This window comes from Drosophila gunungcola (genome assembly GCF_025200985.1).
Source record: "Drosophila gunungcola strain Sukarami chromosome 2R unlocalized genomic scaffold, Dgunungcola_SK_2 000006F, whole genome shotgun sequence".
Lineage (NCBI taxonomy): Eukaryota > Metazoa > Arthropoda > Insecta > Diptera > Drosophilidae > Drosophila > Drosophila gunungcola.
The window spans coordinates 2193740-2215138 of NW_026453168.1; the positions used below are offsets into that span (position 1 = coordinate 2193740).

The following is a 21399-nucleotide window of genomic DNA, read 5'->3' on the forward strand; positions in this document are numbered from 1 at the left end:
AAGCAGGACCAAGTCCAGGTCCGGGAAAACCCAGAAAAAGTGGAGACAGGGAGAGCCGAGCCAGGCATCCTGCATCTATCGCCTTTGTGCGGTGGCCTTTGTAATTTATAAAAGTCCACCGAACGGTCTTCAGCCATTCCTAATATCAGTTGAGCTGGCTGACTGGCTGGCTGGCTGGCTGGCTGGCTGTCTGGCTGGCTGGGGCATGTAAATCAGGTCAAAACAATGCAACTGACAGTGAATTGTGCTGGGTTGTCGGAGCCCCAGTTCAAGCAACCCAGCAGCCAACCTGCTGCCACAATGACACATTCAGAACTTGAACAGTTTTACTTCATTATTGGTTACTCAGCAATTCATTCAGAGGACACACCTTGTGTCTGTGCAAGTGGCCCTGCTCGGGCGCCTCGCATTGCCCTTTTTATGGCCATGTCCTTTGCTTATCCTTCCTGACTAATGACAAGCAGTGGTAGTTGGCCATCCAATTCGCCGTCTCTCCGTGCCCGTTTTTCACTCGGCCTTTTGTCAACCACTTCGACTTGGCCTCCTCTTTATTTGTTTCTTGGCGCAAAAACCCAACCTACATGGAGGGGCACAGGACAAAGTGGGCGTGGCTCGGTTCGGCACAGAACACAGCTTCGACTTGGGCAGGTGCGCTCTTTCTCTCCATAACAAAGGCATAAATTATTTGTGCTGTCAACATGGCTTCCTTAGTCCTGTAAATGGCAGTTGGCCTGCGAACTCGAGCTTATTGTTTGTCTATTGATTTGAATTTGCCCAGGAATTATGCAAGTTATTTTATTTCTGTATACCATCTTCTCTTTAGCCAGCAAACAAATGTTTGTTGTTGTATCATGGCCGGGAATGGGGACTGATGGATGTTTAATTGTTATAGATAGTCACTGCGGACTTGTGCAATCTGTAACTTCGATTAAAACGTCTGCAAATGAATGCGAAAATATATTAGATCTCTTTTCAGGGCGTCAATGGTTTCTGGAACTTAAAACTACTACTTTTTATAAGTACTCCCAATGTAGATATAATTAAATTCACATGTATTAAATATAGAATTGTAGTTTTTTTAGATCAGCTTAATCTGCCATTATTTTAAGCAATGAATAGATTATAGATTTAATCGATATAAGCAAAGCAAAGCAAATAAAAAAATTTGTCAATGACAACGCAATCTATTTATACAAAATTACTAAAAGTAATGAATTTTTGAATACATTCACAAATTTACTATTTTAAGCTTTACAAATGGTCAAATTTATGAATTGTGTGGAAAATTGGTTTCCAGAGCTCTGCTAATTTGGTAAATTATTCAGAGGCGACCTTCGTCTGGTGTAAGCAGACTCGGAAATTTGGCCGTGATTATGCGAGATTAAATGCCTTCGAAAATATCAATTGGGGATTTGCAACTGGCAATGGCCGGGCCAAAACAAATGGCATGCAAATCAATTGAGCAAGTGTGAATGGCTTAAACAAAGGCCGAAAATTGTCAAACTCTGACCGCATTTAAACACAATAAATGAATAATTGATACGTTGTGGGGGCCGGCAACTAATTGCGACTAACTTTGCTGATTTGTGTAGCACTGCCCCCTCCCAAACTCCATTCCCCGAAATTGCGAATGGTCTGATAATGGAATATAATTACATTCGAAAAAGGGAAATTCTATTGTGGAGTAATTGTCTGTATTGTGCGTAATCAAATTCTGGTTCATTTCGCAAAAAGTTTAATTGCCTTAATTGCATTCCCTCGATGTGCTATAAAAGCCGCAGATTTAGAGCAAATGGCCAACAGTCGAGGCTCTCGAGTGAAATCGGAAAAGCCCAAGCAAAAACACAAGCACCAAAATGAAGTTCATCCTGTTCTGTGCTGCTCTCGCTGTCCTATTGGCCGTGGGACAGGTAAAAGGAGCACCCACTGTACCAAGTTTAAATGGTTTTTAATCACACAAACCTTTTTTTAGTGCGATCCGGACTTCAGGCAGATAATGCAGCAGTGCATGCAGTCCACCCAGGTGACCGAAACTGATCTCAAGGATTTCATGGCCAGCGGAATGCAGAGCACGGCCAAGGAGAACATGAAGTGCTACACCAAGTGCCTGATGGAGAAGCAGGGCCACCTCACCAACGGCCAGTTCAACGCCCAAGCTCTGCTCGACACCCTCAAGAATGTGCCGCAGATGAAGGACAAGATGGACGAGATCACCTCGGGCGTGAATGCCTGCAAGGAAATCAAGGGCTCCAACGACTGCGACACGGCCTTCAAGGTGACCATGTGCCTGAAGGAGCACAAGGCCATGCCAGGACATCACTAGGCTTCCCATTTGGCATTCCATTTGCCATAAACAGTTGATTAGCTCGATTTCTGCACATCTCAGGTGAATGTTGTGAAATAAAGTGGTTCAAGTTGCACTAAAGCAAAAAGCAAGGTAGATAAATCACTTGGGTTGGCGGCATACTACTAGGTACCACTGGGTTCTACTAAACTAGATTTTTTACTTTACTAAAATATTATTGAAAAGTGTAAATGACGCTAATTACGACTATTCATGCCTTCTTTATTGTGTATATCTCCAGTTCTGCTTAATCGATTTCTGATTCGATTAGAACGTTTTTCAACATTCCAGTTCATGGTTTAAGGATAGGTTTACCAACATAGATGCTAAAGTTCGACAAAGTTGGAAGAAAGTGATACAATTGAAGTTCCGAATCTATAATTTAATTCTCAAAATTACATTACTAAAAACCGAAAATAATGAAAAAACCATAACCGAAATTGGTTAGGCAAACAACCTGAGATAAATAAAAAAAATTTAAAAATAGGTGAGAAACTTTTTTTCTAACTAAGATATTTGAAATCCACTAGAAAATAATGGTTTGATCAGTGAAGAATTTTGACGATTTAAATTTGTAATCCCGTGATATAGAAAAGTTTTTTTTAAAGTGACAACTTAAAAATATTTTATTTTCAGAAAACGAATAAAACTTTAAAAGTTACTCAGACTTCAACAATTCAGAAAACTATAAAAAAAACAGAAGCTATTAAAAGTTTTCAGAATTACACAACAATAGAGACAGCTACATTTTGAAAAAGCCCCATTTATAGAGAAGATTATTCATCAATATCTAATCGGCATACCAATCGATACATGACCAGGTATGTCAACTTGAACAAGTGTGAGCTATCCCAAAAACCCAGCTCAAACCGAATCTCTGGACAGGCCAGAATGATAGGCCAAGAACTAAGAGGCAGATAAAAAGAGGAAACTTGGCTGCCACATTCCATGATTTATCAACTCTCGGCATTCCGGGAAGCAGCCATTGACAACCTGTTTCCCCTTGAGCCACCACAGCGTTGTCTACGAATATCATTTGTCAAATTTAATAAGTTTAAAATCAAGATAATTAAAAGAGAAGTTCGAAACAACGGGTGCTCGGCAACTGGCAACCGAGAGTGCGGGATGAGAATCCTTTCCTTTTCTTTGGAGCACGAGCACTGTGACACCAATTACCGCTAATAAATCATTTCACGTGTGAGAGTCTCCCTCCTCCGAGTCAGCATCCTGTACCTTTGGGTAACATATGAGCTGCGCTTAATGGCGCAATTCGTGGATGGCAGGGGATCGAGAGCCAATGTAACCATAGAAGATGTAACATAAATCAACGCCGCAGCCTGCAATGGAAGAAGACAAACGCGGTTCATTGCACTTGTCTGCCGGCGGAGAGTCGTGGATTCGATTCCCGGGGTTTGGCGATGGCGATGGCGATGGGTTTTAACTGGGCTCCAGGGTGTGAGAGTGAGGAACTACGGGACCCGGCAGGTTGACAAGCCCCAGCGACATGAGACAACAGAATCTGAATGTGAACGCTGCACGTCGAAAGAAAGCCAAGAATTCTTTGAAGGACCAAGCCCAGCCCAGCTCAGGCCAGCAATGACAATTTGAAAAAGAATCCCTGCTTCTTGTTTGAATTGAAAGGTCGCAGTTGGAGTTGTTGGTGGGCTGGAGAATAGAGAAGGAGTGGGGTCGACCTGGACGATGGGGCGTTGTCATGGCAGCCACATGCATACAAATTTTACCCACTTCAAATTGTGCAGCCCGGCCATGCATATAATGGCCTGGCCTTTTATCAACTAACAAATACCAGTCGGCAACAAAAAACTTTCCAGCGATGGATGACTTCAGTCGCAGACGAGGCGAGGCGAGGCGAGGGGTACGACTGGCAGTTGCACTGGAAAACTCAATTTGAATATTGTTGGACGAAACAAGAAAAGAGCCGAGAAGCGGACCAAGACGGGCTCCAAGACGTACCACCACCACCACCACATGATGAAATGCAGTCAAGTTAAAAAGTGTCACTTGAGTTATGAGTTCATTGTTTGGAGTTACCAAGAGAGACCGACCAGCCAGTCGAGAGGGGTTGGCTGGATGGCTGGATGGCTGGCTGGATGGATAGATGGATGGATGATGATGGAGCAGGCTTCTTTTCAATAGGATATTTGCTGGATAGTTGGCTTGGCCTGGCCGAAAGGGTTGCTGGGCGACGCCCAGCCAAGAAACTGGATGACTAAGAAGTATGCGGTGGCCGGGAATATATTGTGGCGGCTGGGTAGTTTATTGCCAAGTCAATCTGCAGATACAATATAGTTCGAATGGCTTTGTTTCTGCAGGGTAGTTTCAACTTAATTTGATACCAGAGCTTCGATAGACCAGCCTAAAAGCTAGAACTAATTTGAAGATAAGTTGCAGATCCAAGGGAAGCATGTAATACCGCCCTCAGGCCGCACAATTGTCACCCCAAATATTGGGTTATTTTCAACACTTGCTGGGTTTTCGTTTTCCCGGTGCCACTTCTATATTATCGCTGGCAAACGATCTCATTTGCTGATTCGCTGTCACAGATAACGGGTGTGCGATAGGAAAATAATGGATATGGAAGCATAGACAGTCATATGAAATGAATTTCAATTTTGAAAAATTGCTTTCAAATGTGTGTGTGAAAAACGGAAATGCTGCTCTGTTGTTTCCTCTTTCCGAGGAGCGTGTGCCCAAATTAGAAAGCAAATACAAGAGGGGTTCGTGTAACATTTACGGCCCAAAAAGTTGACACTTTAGTTGCATTATGTGCGGGTGCACGTTTCCCGCTCGGAAAACTAACGGCATAGTCCCGCTCAAGATGCACGGGCACGGCATTAGCGATCAGATCCAGGTCCCAAATCGGCCGATCCCTTGATCTCTCGATCCCTCGATCCCAGACAGCAGTTCACACCAAAGTGGCAGTCCCGCGAGGGCACTCGGCCAGCCCCGATGAATTTACATATGCAAGAGTTTTAGTGCTAAATCCTTATTATGTGGGAACTGTGGCCCAGTGTCGCTCATTGTCGGTTCGGAATTTAATTATCGGTTGCATGTCAACGCCTTTTCAATACCTTCATTATGCTCCTGGGTCGCACTGTAGGGTCATAATTAAGCGCGCCTAAATATACATTTTTTGGTGAATTCTAATTTTAATTGCCGCCACCGTCTATTTCGGTTTCTATTCATATCTACCTACGTTTGTTGAATGAAAAAGCAGATACACGGCAACAGAATTTTCTGTATTTAAATTACCCGGATGTTAACAATTTTCTATCCATGCTCTCTGATCGCCCAGTAGCATTTGATTTATGAATATAATGGTAAGTTTGTAGCGAATTGAGGTGGGTCCAACCAGCAACTGATCAAAAATAACGGCTAAACAAATGCCATGGGAATTGACTATTTAGTTTCCAAATGATCAAAATGGTTAAATATATAAATAAAGATGTGTTTCAAATACGATTAGAATTTGGATTTTCTTTGGCTTTTGTTATTTTCCCAAGGTTTGTTTATTTAAAAGAAATCTTGATCATTTATTTTGTGCTGAAATAAGGATAACTAAATATGGATTAATTTTTCTCCTTTTCGTAATTAAATAGCAAGAACAAAGCCAAATCAAAATTACATAAAATTATCTCTGTTGTCGAAAACTTTGCAGCGCAATGAAATATCTCTGTTATATAAATTCAAAAAGCTGTTTGCTTAAATTTCAAATAAAAGGCTAACAATAATACAACTTTCCAAATTCTTCTGAAGGTAACCACTCAATTGGCAACGTTTTGATCTAACTAATAAAGAGCATGGCTGTTGGCTCTCCAAAGATTTCTTTGCGCTTTTTTTCCATCCAAGTGGCTTAGAACAAAACCAATTCCCCATGCCATATCAATGGCAATCATGTGTATATATCTCTCTGCCATCTCTTGCCACATGGTATAGCTGGAAAAATAAAAAACTCGACTAACCAACTCAACCGACTCAACCGACTCAACCGACTCAACCGACTCAACCGAGGGGGTCGAACTTAGTTGTCAATCAAATTGTCGCAAGGGCCACACGCAAATTTATTAAATCGATATGCCGTCAAAATTGAAAGTGGTTGGTATGGCAGGTCGGGGAAATGTGAAATGGGAAATGTGAAATGGGAGGAAGCCAAGGCAATTGGTTAACTGGGAAATCCCCGCGATGTCAGACAGTCGAAAGCCCAGTGCAAACATTTGCCTTGATTGCACTCAATTCGACAACTGACGATTCTCTGACGATTGGCCTTGGCAATGCCGAACAACAAATATTTGAATGTCGTGAAAAATTGAACAGTTGTGGGTGGAAAACCTCTGTGTGTAAGTGTGCAAGAAAAACGTCTGTGGAAAGTGGGTTGCATAAATTTATTGTTATTACAAGCGATTTTCTAAAATAATTAATAGCAAGTGTGCGAGGCTGTCACCAGCAGAAATTACAATTACTAGAACAGTTACATTGGCGAACAAAGGGCCATTTTCTGTGGGGTAAGGGGGTCGGTAAAAGCGGCATGGTGTCCGGCAATTGTGCATTTTGTCAATGGGAATTAAATTGGCAGTCGTCGACTCTCGGAACGTCAACTCACACCAGCAGGAACTGACAGCACAGAAAATTCGAGGGGAGTGGGAATGGGAACGGGAATGGGATGGCGACTACTCGAAACGGCAGGATGTCAAAGTTCCTAAAGGACCAAGTTCGGGTGGTTCAATTGTGGGCATGTTGAGCGGTCTGTCCGCCGCACAGGATTTAGGATTCAGGATTGAGGATTCGATCGTTCAGTTGACTGGCCATTCCCATCATTAGCGCCTGTACGTGTCAAATTGATGCTGTTATTGTTCTCCCCCAGCGATAGTGTGCGTTTGTGTATGTGTGTGTGTGTGTGTGTGTGTGCCAGATACTATATATCCTGGAATGGCCGTGAGCACTATTTGACATTTAGCTTAGCCGCGGGTGACAAATTTAATGGACGCACCAAGTCCGCACATCTTTTGTCCGCTCACGAGGCGAGAGGCAAAGAGGGTGCGGGTGCTATTGATTTTCCTGCCTCCACCATTCAAGCCATTCAATTGTTCGATTGTCTAATTACTGTTCTATATTCCAGACATTTGGCATAAATATTTTGTAAATACCAGTCAAAAAAGGGCATAGCCCATCAGCTGGCAGAATTCCAACCGCAAGATAAAGGTATTAACCATTAACCCTTTCCCGTAAAGTCGCTAATCCGCAAAGCTGGCATGTGTTAAGGTCCTATATTCTAGGTCGTGACAAGTCGATGTATATATGGAATTCCATAAATGGTAACCGCTACAAATTTGAATTCTACAGCAGTATAGCTCGATGGCTCACACTTCTGGCATAAATCAATTAGCCATGGACACTTTTCCCAACCCAACCGAGCTCGTAAATTATAAATGTTTCGAAGCACACACAAGTTTTGAATGAACAAGTCCAGCAGTCTGAATGCAGAATGCATTTTGGCTTCGAATGACCTGCGGTATGTGGCTATCCTACGTGTCTTGGCCATATCTTAGATGGCCGAGCTTTGGGCCCGCTCTTATATAAATTATTTTTGATTGATGTGGCTCGCAGAGACCAAGCACGTGCAAGCGACTCGTTGAAATTCGTCAAAGAACTCAGTTCGGGAGATCCCAAAAAAGCAGATGATTAAAATGCAGCCAAGGTTACGTGTGGCGTCCATCGAAAAAAAATATCCAGCACAAGAAATAACACGGAAAAAAGAACAAAAACATAAAGAAAATATATATGTTTTAATTGTCTCGGTTTTTGGGCTTTTGTTCTAATGAATGCTTTTTGTGTTCCTGCATAAGCAATACATATGATTTTTGAGTTCTTCGAATTAACGAGCTATGGACGTGCACGGCATTCCTCCGGCAATTATATCTCTGCCTGAAAATTCTGAGTAATTTATTATACGCTGACTTAGTTCGGTGTTTGCGGCAAACTAGTTAAGTGACGCCATTCTTGGGAAAGCGGTCAGCCAGCCAGCCAGAAAGTCGCTAAATGAAAACTCTAAATTCCATCTTCGGAGGGGGTCAGACCTGCACGTGTCCAAATTGAAGGCACGCTCTATCTCCCAGATCCATTTCTCCGCCTTCTCCTTGATTGAAGTACAATTTCGGAGGGTTCTTAAAGTGCCATAAATGCGATTCGAGTGCGCCCCATTATATGTGTTCTATCAAGTTGGTGGTTTTATTGGCCCGGTTCGCTCGTATGTAATTGCTATTATTCTGTCTAAGGCCTTCTAAGAATTATGGTTTATTCTTGCTGCTTTCTCGGTAATACCAACCTGGCTGGCTTTCCCTGAACGAGTATGCAGTTGGATAGAGGGGTTTTAATCATTGAACGCAAGTTAATGGAGGTCGTACTTGGCTCTAGTTTATGCCCATCGTTTTACACCGTAACTGGGCAGCTGCAAGCCATTCGAATCGCTTTCCCACAGAGCTCGTTTTACTGCAGTCCAAGTTCCAGACTCAAATTACTATTTACCAGTAGCATATTATAAAACTTTGTGCAATAAATTCCTGTAAAACCATTCTGCCGAAAGGATATAAGAGTTACAATAAAAAGTGTTTAATAGCAGGTACTTGTTGAAATAAATGTTACTTGGCTTTCTTTTGTAATAGATACCTTTATTACGAACCCTATAAAATATAAACGTATACGTTACTTCCGCCTATCAATAGAAAATTGTTTTACTGAAAATCAAAATAACTGAGTAAATTGACATTGGAAAGTGGAAAATATACAATACTTTAGTTATCTTTCTTTAAGCTGAACAAAAATATATATTATAATGGAAATTAGCCTGGCAAATTACAATAAATTGAACAGCACAAAATATGTATGAATCTAACAAATTTAGGAGTTGTACAAATGAAAATGGATATTTCAGCTAAGTCGCGCTTAATCTTCTTTAATGGTTGAAACACTAAACTTTTCCAAAAGCTTTCCCTGTCGCCTTTTCGTGTCCTTCTTGGCGAGAGTCGCTTAACACTTGGCCACACTGTTTCGACTCACATTCGACACATTCGCACAGTCATCGCACGAAATCCCCAGAGACAAAAGGCTTCGAATCCGGCTTCGATTGCTCGGCGCTTGTTCAAGTTTAATTGGAAAACGCAAAATGCTATATTTGCTTACGCTGTAGACCGGCGATTGGAGAAGCCATCATTCGGGGGCGGAAATTGTAGGGCATGGCTGCATGGCGGCATGGGTAAAACAATCAATAGATCAAAACTGCACACGAGGCGCAGCGTTTGTGCATCCAGTTGCAATCATTGAGAGCAAAAGGGAAGCGGCACAAGAAACAAAATATGGCGAAGCAAACGCGGCCTCAAAAATCAGGCAACACCAGGACGAGGACGAGGACGAGGACGAGGACGAGGACGAGGACGAGGACGAGGAGGCGAAAGTCAACAGAAGGCTGAAAACTGGCTCAGAACCTGAACCAGAAGAACGAAGCCCGGGCGATGACTAAACAAAGTTAGACAAGATTGTGCAACAAACAAAACAGAGGCAGCAAAAACTGCAGCTCGCCTGCATTGTTTGGTACCCGATTGGACTGGAGTACCTCCAGTACCAGCCCCAATCTCCTCCTGCCAATTCAGAGTCTTCTTCAGGCTATCCCATGCCATAGTATCCCATCCCACTCACCTGTTAGTGCCAGCTTGTTGGCACTGCCCTTGCCACTACCACTTCCACTTCCAGCCGAGTTGAGTCGAGTTGCCCGGCGAGTTTTGCAAACTTCTTGCTGGTTGGCCTGTTGTGATTGTGTGCGGCATAATTGCATGCGATTATGCTGCCCGCTCAGCTGTGCAATTTATATCATGGGAGCAGCAAACAAGTGAGCAGCAGACTCCCCAGCAACACTTCCCCTTCAATCTTCACACTTGTTGGCAGCTGGCGAGCAACTTGGCCAGATCCAACATCCTGTTATCGTCCAAAACAAAACTGAGTTGTCTGCCACCACACCGATACTATATTTGAGGAGTTTAAGTTTATGGACTCGAAATCATTTGCCCAAAAGTTGACTTAGTGCAACGAATTCATGAAAAACTTTTAACATATTCCGAAAATATTTTAGCCATAGTGAAAGTACAAAATAATGTCATTTCTAAAAGGTTATGCGTAAATTACTTGCAAAAAGCAATTGCCTCAATTACTTAAATGGCCTTACATGTTTAAGAGAACTTACAACGTTTTGACACATCATTAAAAGCGTTTAACTATGTTTATTATCAATTAAATCAACTAAACAAGTTGAAAGCTAAAGTGCTAAGCAACAATAAATTTGGCCAAACTCTGTTGTCAAATGTAAGTAATTAGTTTTACGTTAATACAAACTACAGGCATATCCGATAACATACCTTTGCTTTAAATGCCTGCCATGGGTCGTATCCTAATTCCAATTTGAGAGCAAACGAGCCGAATAACGAACTGCATTTGGGGCCAACATTGATCCGATTAACTTGCTGGACAAAGTTTGTTGTCATGTTGCGTTTGTCATGGCAACCCCATCAATAAAGGCGAGTAGATGCAATTTGGAGAATTTCATCAATCAGGGCGATTTCATTTCATGCTGCATTTTTGTGCCCTGGCAAACGAGTCCGTTAATGAACAAAAAGGAGACAAAGGGAGGTTCCTTTGTCAAAGCCCCATCGATTCGGTGCGGATGGGGCGGCTCACATGATGGCTAGTTGTTTGCAAAAATAAAAGGCCAAAGCTTGGTGTTCCACTGTGCGGTAAGCGCTTCGAATTCGTCCTCCCTCCTTCCAAAATCCAAAATCCAGGAATCCTCCATACCCCAGACTCTGTCTGTCTGTCAATTTCAGCTGCTGCTGCGGCATCAGAAATTTGTTTTTAGTTCGGCTTTTGGCCAGCAATCCTGTGTCCAGCCGGCATATTTTATATCGGTCCATGCCAGCGATTGCCATTTCACAATTTGTTTGGCTTGCCATCTCTCATTCCCCATTCCAGAAGTGTGTGTCCCCTTATTTTTCGGTTGTGATAACAGAATGGTCCATGGAAATCGACTTTGGCCGCTCCACTAATCGAAAAGTTGCGCCACGCTCGTCGCATTTTAGTAATTAAACTTTGCCAACTCATTTTATTGTCGCTCTCTAATTATTTATGCATACATCAGCGACTGAGATCCCAACAATCAGCAGACAATTTATCACGCAATTTAATGCATATTTGAATGCACTGTGTTTCTCGGTCATAAATGCGCACTATAAATCGAAATACAACATTCGAAATTAAGAGAGATATCAAAGGGATAACCTCTGGCCTGTGTGCAGGCATAAATATTATAAATACATTCCGAACATTGCCCCCCAACATTGAGACATCTGAGAGATACATGACTTCATGGTGGCATCGCAGAAGATAAGCCTGTTTGAGCCACAGAACTCCCTGATAACCCTTGAATAATAGGAAATAACTTTGCTTCGTTGTTTTACACTATCACTTCTTTTAGTTACACACAGAAAAAAATATTTTAAAATTAAAATAGTTTGTAAAAAGAATGTTTTATTGTTCAAAAATCATTTGCGATAAAAGGACACCCACTAATAAACAGCTTTTACTGCCCTTCAATGCGTCTGCATATCTATTAAATATGTTTTATAATACTTAAAAGAACAATACAAATCTTTGACTAATGTATCTTATTAAAATTTTATTTTATAATGCATACTGATTTTTTAAAAAAATACTTTTCCCATTACAAGTTATATTCCTTTTATGAATGAATTTATTTATTTTGTTTTCACTTATTATGAACTATTAATAAATAGCATATATTTTTTAATATATCATTTGACACATTGGTTGTATATTTTAGAATACATTTTCCTCTATGTTTTATTATCCTTCACCAGTTCTTTTCGTACTCCATTTCGAGTTAATACTCCTGTAAGTACCGGACTCCTTGGTCGATAACAAAGTGTCCTGCAGCATTCCCAGAAGCCACTCACACTTGTGCTGTGCTATTTCAGCTTCGCAGCATTCACACACTCGGCCGAGAAGGAGATGTGAAAAAATAGTGAAATGAAAACAAGTTGAACAAGTTTCCGACACCTAGGAAAAACAATGCCCAGGCTGTGTGTGTGTTGTGTGTATTGTGTGCTGTGTCTTCGCAGGGAGTCAAGTCGGAGCTCAAGTCGGTGGTACTAACTCAGTTACATTCGCTTTCTTTGTCACTGCGGATGGACATCGAATGGGGGTGTGGAATTTCAGGGGTTCGCCTCGACCACCTTGGACATTTGTTTCGGCACCAGGAGTCATGTGCCGAACCCAGTCTTCTAATGAAAAAGTTCTTATGAATAATAAATGCATTACAGAAACTTCCACATACAAACAAAAGTTCACATTTTGGTGGGGGGGAAAGATGGGGCCGGGCCCGAAAAGAATGTTTTATGGGTGGTGCCTGGGCATTCATAAATATTACATTTCTCGTACGCAACTCCAGAGGTGGCAAATGATTCACTCGCCATTCGCCACTCGAACTCGAACTTCTGCCAATCGGCCTTGGCCTTAGACAGCGCTTAAGTATCCCGAGAATCGTCTAAACACAAACAGCAGTCAAGGCAGGCTAAACAATCGAGCTCTATATATAGATGCATCTTTCGGATAGTGGATATCCATGCATCCAGTCCAAAGATCGGGGCAATGTGTTAAACATCTTTTAGCGTTGACAAAATCGCATGGCAGGCTGCCTGATTATCTGCTGCAGCTGCGGCAATTAGAAGATGCCGAGATGCGAGATGCAAGATGCGAGTTGTGAGTTGCGAGATGCAGGGCTCTGGGAAAGTATCCGACGGATATGCATGCGGCGTTTGCTGTTGGCGGCGCGTGTGAGTTAATGGTAACAATAACAATCTCGGTGGATTGAGGAGGGTTTTTGAGGGGCGGGGAAGTGTATCTCGTTCTGCGAGAGTCTCTGCTTAAACTATTGAGTGAAAGAGTGCCAGGAGGGTTTTCGGATACGAGATACAAGAGATTGGATGAATGAGTTTCAGAGCGAGAGTGCGTTGAACAAAAGTATGGGATTTAAATAGTTTCGGCAATTCACAGAGTAATTTTCATTGCTGTTATTTTAGGTTCATTTAGATTCATTAAAAACGCTTAATCAATGAAACTTATTTAAGAACAAATTGTATAATGTACATGTTAATAGGAACCACTTCTTGGAGATGGAATATGATTTGTATTTATCAAGAGCATTGGGGAAACGGCTTTACAAAAGAATAACTAAAAAGTTTTAAATTTATATATATTTTTTATAAAAAAGAAAGTATTAAATACATAGCGACTAAGTTATTTTAACCAAAACAACTTTTTGTATTATTATATTATTCATTCATAAGGTAAAATTATATGTATATTTTCAATGGTACTGTTTTATTATTTCACAAAGTAACTTTGTTTAGTTATTTTCACAGCTTCACAGCTTATTTTGTTTTGGTAATGTAAAATTATGAAAATAAAACCCTTTCTCTTTTATTTACTAAAAAAATAAACAGTTACCTTTTTCAAAAAAAAGTTAAAAACAATTTTTTGGTAAGACTTTGTTTTGATTAAGCAATTTTTGAAACCATTTTAATTGAAACCATTATTTGATTAAATATCATCTAAGTAATTAACTATTCCATTAAGTTCGATGTTCAGCATTATATAAATAGTACAAATTGCTGCAAAATTATTGATTTGATTTGAAAACATACATAGACATATTAGTTGTTGGAACGTTTTATTTTGACATAGTCATTTAAAATATTTAAAGATAAAGCAAATCAAATTTCTCAAAACGAAAATACTGTAGACATAAAAATTATAACTATCTGTTGTCAAATTGCTTAATGAATAAATTTCTCGCCAATGCCTAATTTGTGTGATTATTACTTATTGACAAAGTCAATTTTATTCCCAATTGAATTTGAAGTTTCTCTATTTGTTCGTTGTCAATGTTTACGTTTGATTCACAAATTCAAACAGCTACTTCACTCAAACGTATCTCTCTCTTTCACTCAACGCGACACTCGCTCATTTTCTTCAACTCTCCGGCGAACAGTGGCGCCATTTGGCCACGTAGCGGCTGAGAATATAACTAGAAATGCTCTCATTTCGAGAGAGCCGGAGAGCCGGAGAGCCGGAGAGCAGCACTCATGCGCATTCGCTCGTCTTAAGCGCTCGTCGCTCGTATCCGCAAGATACTTTGCCATCCGCGAGATACTTTGCTGGGGCGAACTCAAATTCGAGGCTCAACCGCCAGTGGCAGGCAGAACGGAAGACAGTTCGAAAAAGAGTGGCGTACTGTTCGGACGTGTGGCCACGCACAATTCAAATCGACAATTTCGCAGGGCTAACAAAACACAAAGAGAAACCAACAACTGGCTGAACAAGTGAAAGAGAAATTAAAGCCGAGACGGGGAACCGTGAAAATACACCCGAAATCTATAATAATGTGCGCTTAGTGAAACAGCAGTGGCTAAACGAAACCCCAAACAAAAAAAAAAAAAAAATGTCAATTCGCAGTGACCAAGAGTGAGAAATCCGAAAAAAACGCGAGCAACAACACACCTCTGCCAAAAAAAACCCTCAGACCCCGTACCGAAAAGCCCAACTATGGCGGCCATCCTGCTGCTCCTGGTCGGCTTATCCTGGCTGTGCGGCTCCAGCTCCAGCGTTGCCCTGGCCGCCCTGGCGCCCAAGCAGAGCGCTGGCGAATCGAGTGCCAGTGCGATAATGGGCGCCGGATCGGGAGCCGCGGCCACCGTATCGCTGTCCGGCGACTACTCATCCCTGCTGTCCAACACGGCGCCGGTGGCCGCGCCCGAGCCGCCAGCCGCCTCTCCGCCGCACAGTGGGCCGGCCAACCAGTGCTCCTGGTCGTACAACGGCACCAGTGCGGTGCACTGCGCCCTGCGACTGATCGAACGGCAACCGGGACTCGATCTGCAGGGCGCCGATGGCAGCAGCCAGCTGACCATCCAGTGCAGCGAGCTCTACCTCTTCGAGTCGTCGCTGCCGGTCGCGGTATTTGCCCGGCTGCAGACGCTGGAGGCTTTGCGATTGGACTCGTGCAAGCTGCAGCAGCTGCCCAACAACGCCTTCGAGGGTTTGGCCACCCTGAAATCGCTCCGTTTGAGCACCCACAACAGCGAGTGGGGACCGACGCGAGCTTTGGAGCTCTTTCCCGACTCGCTGGGCGGCCTGAAGCAGCTCACCGACTTGGACTTGAGCGACAACAATCTGCGACAGCTGCCCGCAGGATTCCTCTGTCCGGTGGGCAACCTGCAGGTGCTGAATCTCACCCGAAATCGCATTCGCACCGCCGAGCAGCTGGGCTTTGCGGACATGAACTGCGGTGGCGGGGGTGCCGGGAATGCCGGGAGTGCCGGCAGTGAGCTGCAGATCCTGGACGCCAGCCACAATGAGCTGAGGTCCGTCAGCGAGAGCTGGGGCATCTCGCGGCTGCGGCGATTGCAGCACCTCAATCTGGCGCACAACAATCTGTCGGAGCTGTCCGGCGAGGCACTGGCCGGACTTGCCTCGCTGCGCATCGTCAACCTGAGCAACAACCATTTGGAGACGCTGCCGGAGGGCCTGTTCGCTGGCTCCAAGGAGCTCAGGGAGATCCATCTGCAGCAGAACGAGCTGTACGAGCTGCCCAAGGGACTGTTCCATCGGCTGGAGCAATTGCTGGTGGTGGACTTGTCCGGCAATCAGCTGACCTCCAATCACGTGGACAACACCACATTTGCCGGCCTGATCCGACTGATTGTGCTGAATCTGGCCCACAATGCGCTCACACGCATCGATTATCGCACCTTCAAGGAGCTGTACTTCCTGCAGATCCTCAATCTGCGCAACAACTCCATTGGCCACATCGAGGACAATGCCTTCCTGCCGCTGTACAATCTGCACACCCTCAATCTGGCCGAGAATCGGCTGCACACGCTGGACGACAAACTGTTCAACGGACTGTACGTGCTGTCGAAGCTCACGCTGAACAACAATCTGATCAGTGTGGTGGAGCCGGCTGTGTTCAAGAACTGTTCGGACCTGAAGGAACTCGACCTGAGCTCCAACCAGCTAAACGAGGTGCCCCGAGCTCTGCAGGATTTGGCCATGCTGCGCACCCTCGACCTGGGCGAGAATCAAATCAGGACGTTCGACAACCAGAGCTTCAAGAATTTGCATCAGTTGACCGGCTTGCGGTTGATAGACAACCAAATTGGAAACATCACCGTGGGCATGTTCCAGGATCTGCCGCGCTTGAGTGTTCTGAATTTGGCCAAGAACCGCATCCAGAGCATCGAACGGGGTTCGTTCGACAAAAACTACGAGCTGGAGGCCATTCGGCTGGACAGGAACTTCCTGTCGGACATCAACGGAGTGTTCGCCACCCTGGTCTCGCTGCTGTGGCTAAATCTCTCCGAGAATCACCTGGTGTGGTTCGACTACGCCTTCATACCCTCAAACCTCAAGTGGCTGGACATCCATGGCAACTACATCGAGGCGCTGGGCAACTACTACAAGCTGCAGGAGGAGATTCGGGTGAAGACGCTGGATGCCTCGCACAATCGCATCACGGAGATCGGACCGATGTCCATACCGAACACCATCGAGCTGCTGTTCATAAACAACAATCTGATTGGCAGTGTGCAGCCCAATGCGTTTGTGGACAAGGCCAATCTGGCGCGAGTGGATCTGTATGCCAATCAGCTGGGCAAGCTGCAACTGCAGCACTTGCGAGTGGCCCCCGTGGTGGCGCCCAAAGTGTTGCCCGAATTCTATCTGGGCGGCAATCCCTTCGAGTGCGACTGCACCATGGACTGGCTGCTGAGGATTAATAATCTGACCACTCGTCAGCATCCCCGGGTGATGGACATGGCCAACATTGAGTGCGTGATGCCTCATGCCCGCGGCGCTGCAGTGCGTCCGCTGAGTGGTCTGCGTCCGCAGGACTTCCTCTGCCGCTACGAATCGCACTGCTTCGCCCTGTGTCACTGCTGCGACTTCGATGCCTGCGACTGCGAGATGACCTGTCCGAGCAACTGCACCTGCTACCACGACCAGATCTGGTCCACCAATGTGGTCGACTGTGGGGGTCAGCAGACCACGGAGCTGCCGCGTCGCGTGCCCATGGACTCGAGTGTGGTCTATCTGGATGGCAACCACTTCCCGGTGCTGAAGAATCATGCCTTCATCGGCCGGAAGAACCTGCGCGCCCTGTATGTGAATGGCAGCCAGGTGGCGGCCATACAGAATCGCACCTTTGCCAGCTTGGCCTCGCTGCAGTTGCTCCACTTGGCCGACAACAAGTTGCGTACGCTGCATGGCTACGAGTTCGAGCAGCTGTCCGCCCTGAGGGAGCTATATCTGCAGAACAACCAACTGACCACCATCGAAAATGCCACTCTGGCGCCCCTGGCTGCCTTGGAGCTCATTCGGATCGATGGCAACCGACTGGTCACATTGCCCATTTGGCAGATGCACGCTACCCACTTCGGCACAAGATTGCGCTCCATCAGCCTGGGCAGGAATCAATGGAGCTGCCGGTGTCAGTTCCTGCAGGCCCTCACAGCCTATGTGGCGGATAATGCGTTGATTGTCCAGGATGCCCAGGATATCTACTGCATGGCCGCCAGTTCGGGGGGAAATGGTGGATCTGGTGCGCTGGAGGATAGCTCTTCGGCCGTGGGATCGCTGGAGAAGCGAGAGCTGGACTTCAATGCCACGGGAGCTGCATGCACGGATTACTACTCTGGCGGTTCGATGCTGCAGCACGGCATTCCGGAATCGTACATCCCCCTGCTGGCCGCTGCCCTGGCCCTGCTCTTCCTCCTGGTGGTCATTGCCATGGTCTTTGCCTTCCGCGAGTCCCTGAGGATCTGGCTGTTTGCCCACTACGGCGTCCGTGTGTTCGGACCACGTTGCGAGGAGTCCGAGAAGCTGTACGACGCCGTCCTCCTGCACTCCGCCAAGGATTCGGAGTTCGTGTGCCAGCACCTGGCCGCCCAGCTGGAGACGGGCAGGCCGCCGCTGAGGGTGTGCCTGCAGCACAGGGACTTGGCCCACGATGCCACCCACTACCAATTGCTGGAGGCCACCAGAGTCTCGCGCCGAGTGGTCATCCTGCTGACACGCAATTTCCTCCAGACCGAGTGGGCCCGCTGTGAGCTGAGGCGCTCCGTTCACGATGCCCTGCGTGGCAGGCCCCAGAAACTGGTGATCATCGAGGAGCCCGAGGTGGCCTTCGAGGCGGAGAGCGACATCGAACTGCTGCCCTACCTGAAGACCTCGGCCGTGCATCGCATCCGGCGCTCCGATCGCCACTTCTGGGAGAAGCTGCGCTACGCCCTGCCCGTCGACTATCCCACCTTCAGGGGCAACAACTACACGCTGGAGCTGGACCACCACAGTCACGAGCGGGTGAAGCAGCCGGCCAGTCCGGGCCTCCTCTATCGCCAGGCCCCGCCCCCCGCCTACTGTGGCCCAGTGGATGCCACCCAGGCCCCGGCTGTGACTGCCTCCGCTCCGGCGGAGCAGAACTACTCGACGGCCACCACGGCCACGCCCAGTCCCAGGCCACAGAGGCGGGGAGATCAGCAGCAACAACACCAACAGCAACAGCAACAGCAACAGGGATCGGGATCCGCAACTGGAAACCTGCATCACCTGCATGCCCAGTACTATCAGCAGCATGGAATGCGGCCGCCCTCGGAGCACATATACTCCAGCATCGATTCGGACTACTCCACGCTGGACAACGAGCAGCACATGCTGATGATGCCAGCGGGCATTGGCCTGGAGGCGGCCCAGCGGGCCCAGACCTGGCGGCCCAAGCGGGAGCAGCTGCACCATCAGCACGCCCAGGCCGGAACCCTGGGCTCCAAGGCAAGCCAGGCGGCTGTCGTCCAACAGCAACAGCAACAACAACAGCAGCAGCAGCAGCTAAATCAGACAACCGTATCCGGACAACAGCAGGGACCGCATGTCCAGGCGTATCTGGTGTAAGCGGGGGGCGGGGTGGCATGTAAAGTGGCAGTGATTTCTTTAGGGACTGGTTCCTGTGCATAATTTTAATTACTAAAATATGTGCGAGTTAAGCTAAGGCAGGGAGGGGGGGACAGTGGAAGATGGCCAGCTAGATTTTAACGTATATTATTTTGTTTATCCAGTGTAAAGTCATTTTAGATGCACTAAACAAACACAGCCCCAGGAACAGAGCATACACATACACAAAAGACACAGCAAAAGATACAGACATAAGATACAGATGCAGTTGGGGCGGCAGCAAAACGAATGACGAGGGCCTTGGTCATGTCAAGTGTGTGCATCCAAGGGGGGACACACTACACTACATCCCACACAATGCCATTTCAAAGTTTCCAAACTTTGCCACAGCAAACTTAGTTTTCTCCGCTCACAAGAGCATGAGCAGCACACGAACTTGTTCATCTTCTGGCATTTGCTTAGCCCAGAATGGCCCGAGGGGGAAATTTGTGATAACTTTTTAATATGGTTTTAATCAGTTGGACCCCAGAACCTTCAGAGCCTCGACTATAAAGGTGCCCGACTTGCGGTGAAGTTGGCAAAGGGGCCAGGCTTATGTGCCCCACCAAATTGAATGTTCAATAATTGACTTGATAATTGCCAGTAATCCGGAATAGGGCCCAGCCTCAGCTGCATCTCCATTTGTAAATAGCTCTCAATACCGTATTTACTGCCCAAACATAGATATACACACCATACATTCACCTTTATATAGATACAGATACAAGCGTATGGGGATAATTCAATAATCACATTCAAGTACACATGTAAATTGTATGCCAGAGCAGCCACAGTCACAGCCACAGTCGTAAAATCGATAAATGCATTTGTCAAGCAATGTAATCTGTATGTAAAAAGCATAAATAATTAGTTAGCACAGCGGTCTCGGCAAAAGATTCACCGTGACTAACTCCACATCATAGTAATATGCAAACAAGAGCCGAGAAACAGAAACAGAAACAGAAAAGCTCATTTTAAACACTTACGCTTACCAAAACTAACGATAATTGTAATAAAAGTTTCGCAAACTGGCGCGGCGCATACACAATATGCATAGCTAATTATATATGGTACATGTGTACTGTACGTATATTCATGGATATATCAATGTGCGTGTCTGCATGTACGTGACTGTGTAAAGTAAAGTAAAGGAAAGCAAACTACTGATATTAAAGAACTACTATGTATGAGGTACCCTTTATATGATATATATATATATATATATATTTGCCCGCAAAGTACGTATATCTACGCATATATATTATACGAGTAAATGTTTAACAACTGCCTATAGAACGTACGAAGAGAGAGCATTTATTTCAGCACACTCGCCTACTCGTCATTAATTAAGCAAATCAGTTCGAAACTATTCGAGATAGAAAACCAGAAAAAAAAAATTCTGGGGTGGGAAACGAACCCCAGTCCGCCTCACATAAGACACTTGTACCAGTATGAAAGCCCAAAACTGTTATTTATTTTTATCATTTTGTAATATACGAAGATCAGCCCTAAGTTTAGTTCTAAATGCAGCTCTACGATAATGTATAACCTACGGATAATTCAATTTTGTGAATACAACTATTTATATACTATATACATTTAAATCTATGTACGATTACGATTGAAACAACAAACAAAGATATTTTTCTGTTTCGCCAGCGAACAATGCAAATGAAATGAACAACTTTTTTAAAACAAAAACCCAAAATTGTGTCGATAATGGTTTGCGGGCATTGCGGGCAGTGGGTTTGGGTTTGAGTTTTGGTTTGGTATTCCAATCCAGCTGGCTTTTTGCTAATTTAATTCATCATGCACATGAGTTGCTGTTTTGTAATCCTCACGCATTGTCAGGGGCGTCGAAGGAGGGGGGGGGGAATGGAGATTGGTCGGCGGCCCGTCAAAGTCAACGGACAAACATAGCTCAGAAACAAGCC

At 45.1% G+C, this 21399-nt stretch overlaps 2 protein-coding genes across 2 annotated transcripts; both read left to right on the forward strand.

Moving 5' to 3' along the window:
- The first annotated feature begins 1804 nt into the window (after positions 1–1804).
- LOC128254647 (general odorant-binding protein 56h) lies at positions 1805–2460 on the forward strand. The gene is made up of 2 exons (XM_052983841.1): positions 1805–1910; positions 1973–2460. The coding sequence occupies exons 1-2, from the start codon at positions 1857–1859 to the stop codon at positions 2321–2323; spliced, it is 405 nt and encodes a 134-aa protein (XP_052839801.1). The 5' UTR covers positions 1805–1856; the 3' UTR covers positions 2324–2460.
- A 12216-nt stretch (positions 2461–14676) lies between these two features.
- LOC128254665 (toll-like receptor 7) lies at positions 14677–20800 on the forward strand. The gene has a single exon (XM_052983868.1). It carries the CDS (start codon positions 15029–15031, stop codon positions 19424–19426), a length of 4398 nt encoding a protein of 1465 aa, XP_052839828.1. The 5' UTR covers positions 14677–15028; the 3' UTR covers positions 19427–20800.
- The last annotated feature ends 599 nt before the right edge of the window (positions 20801–21399 follow it).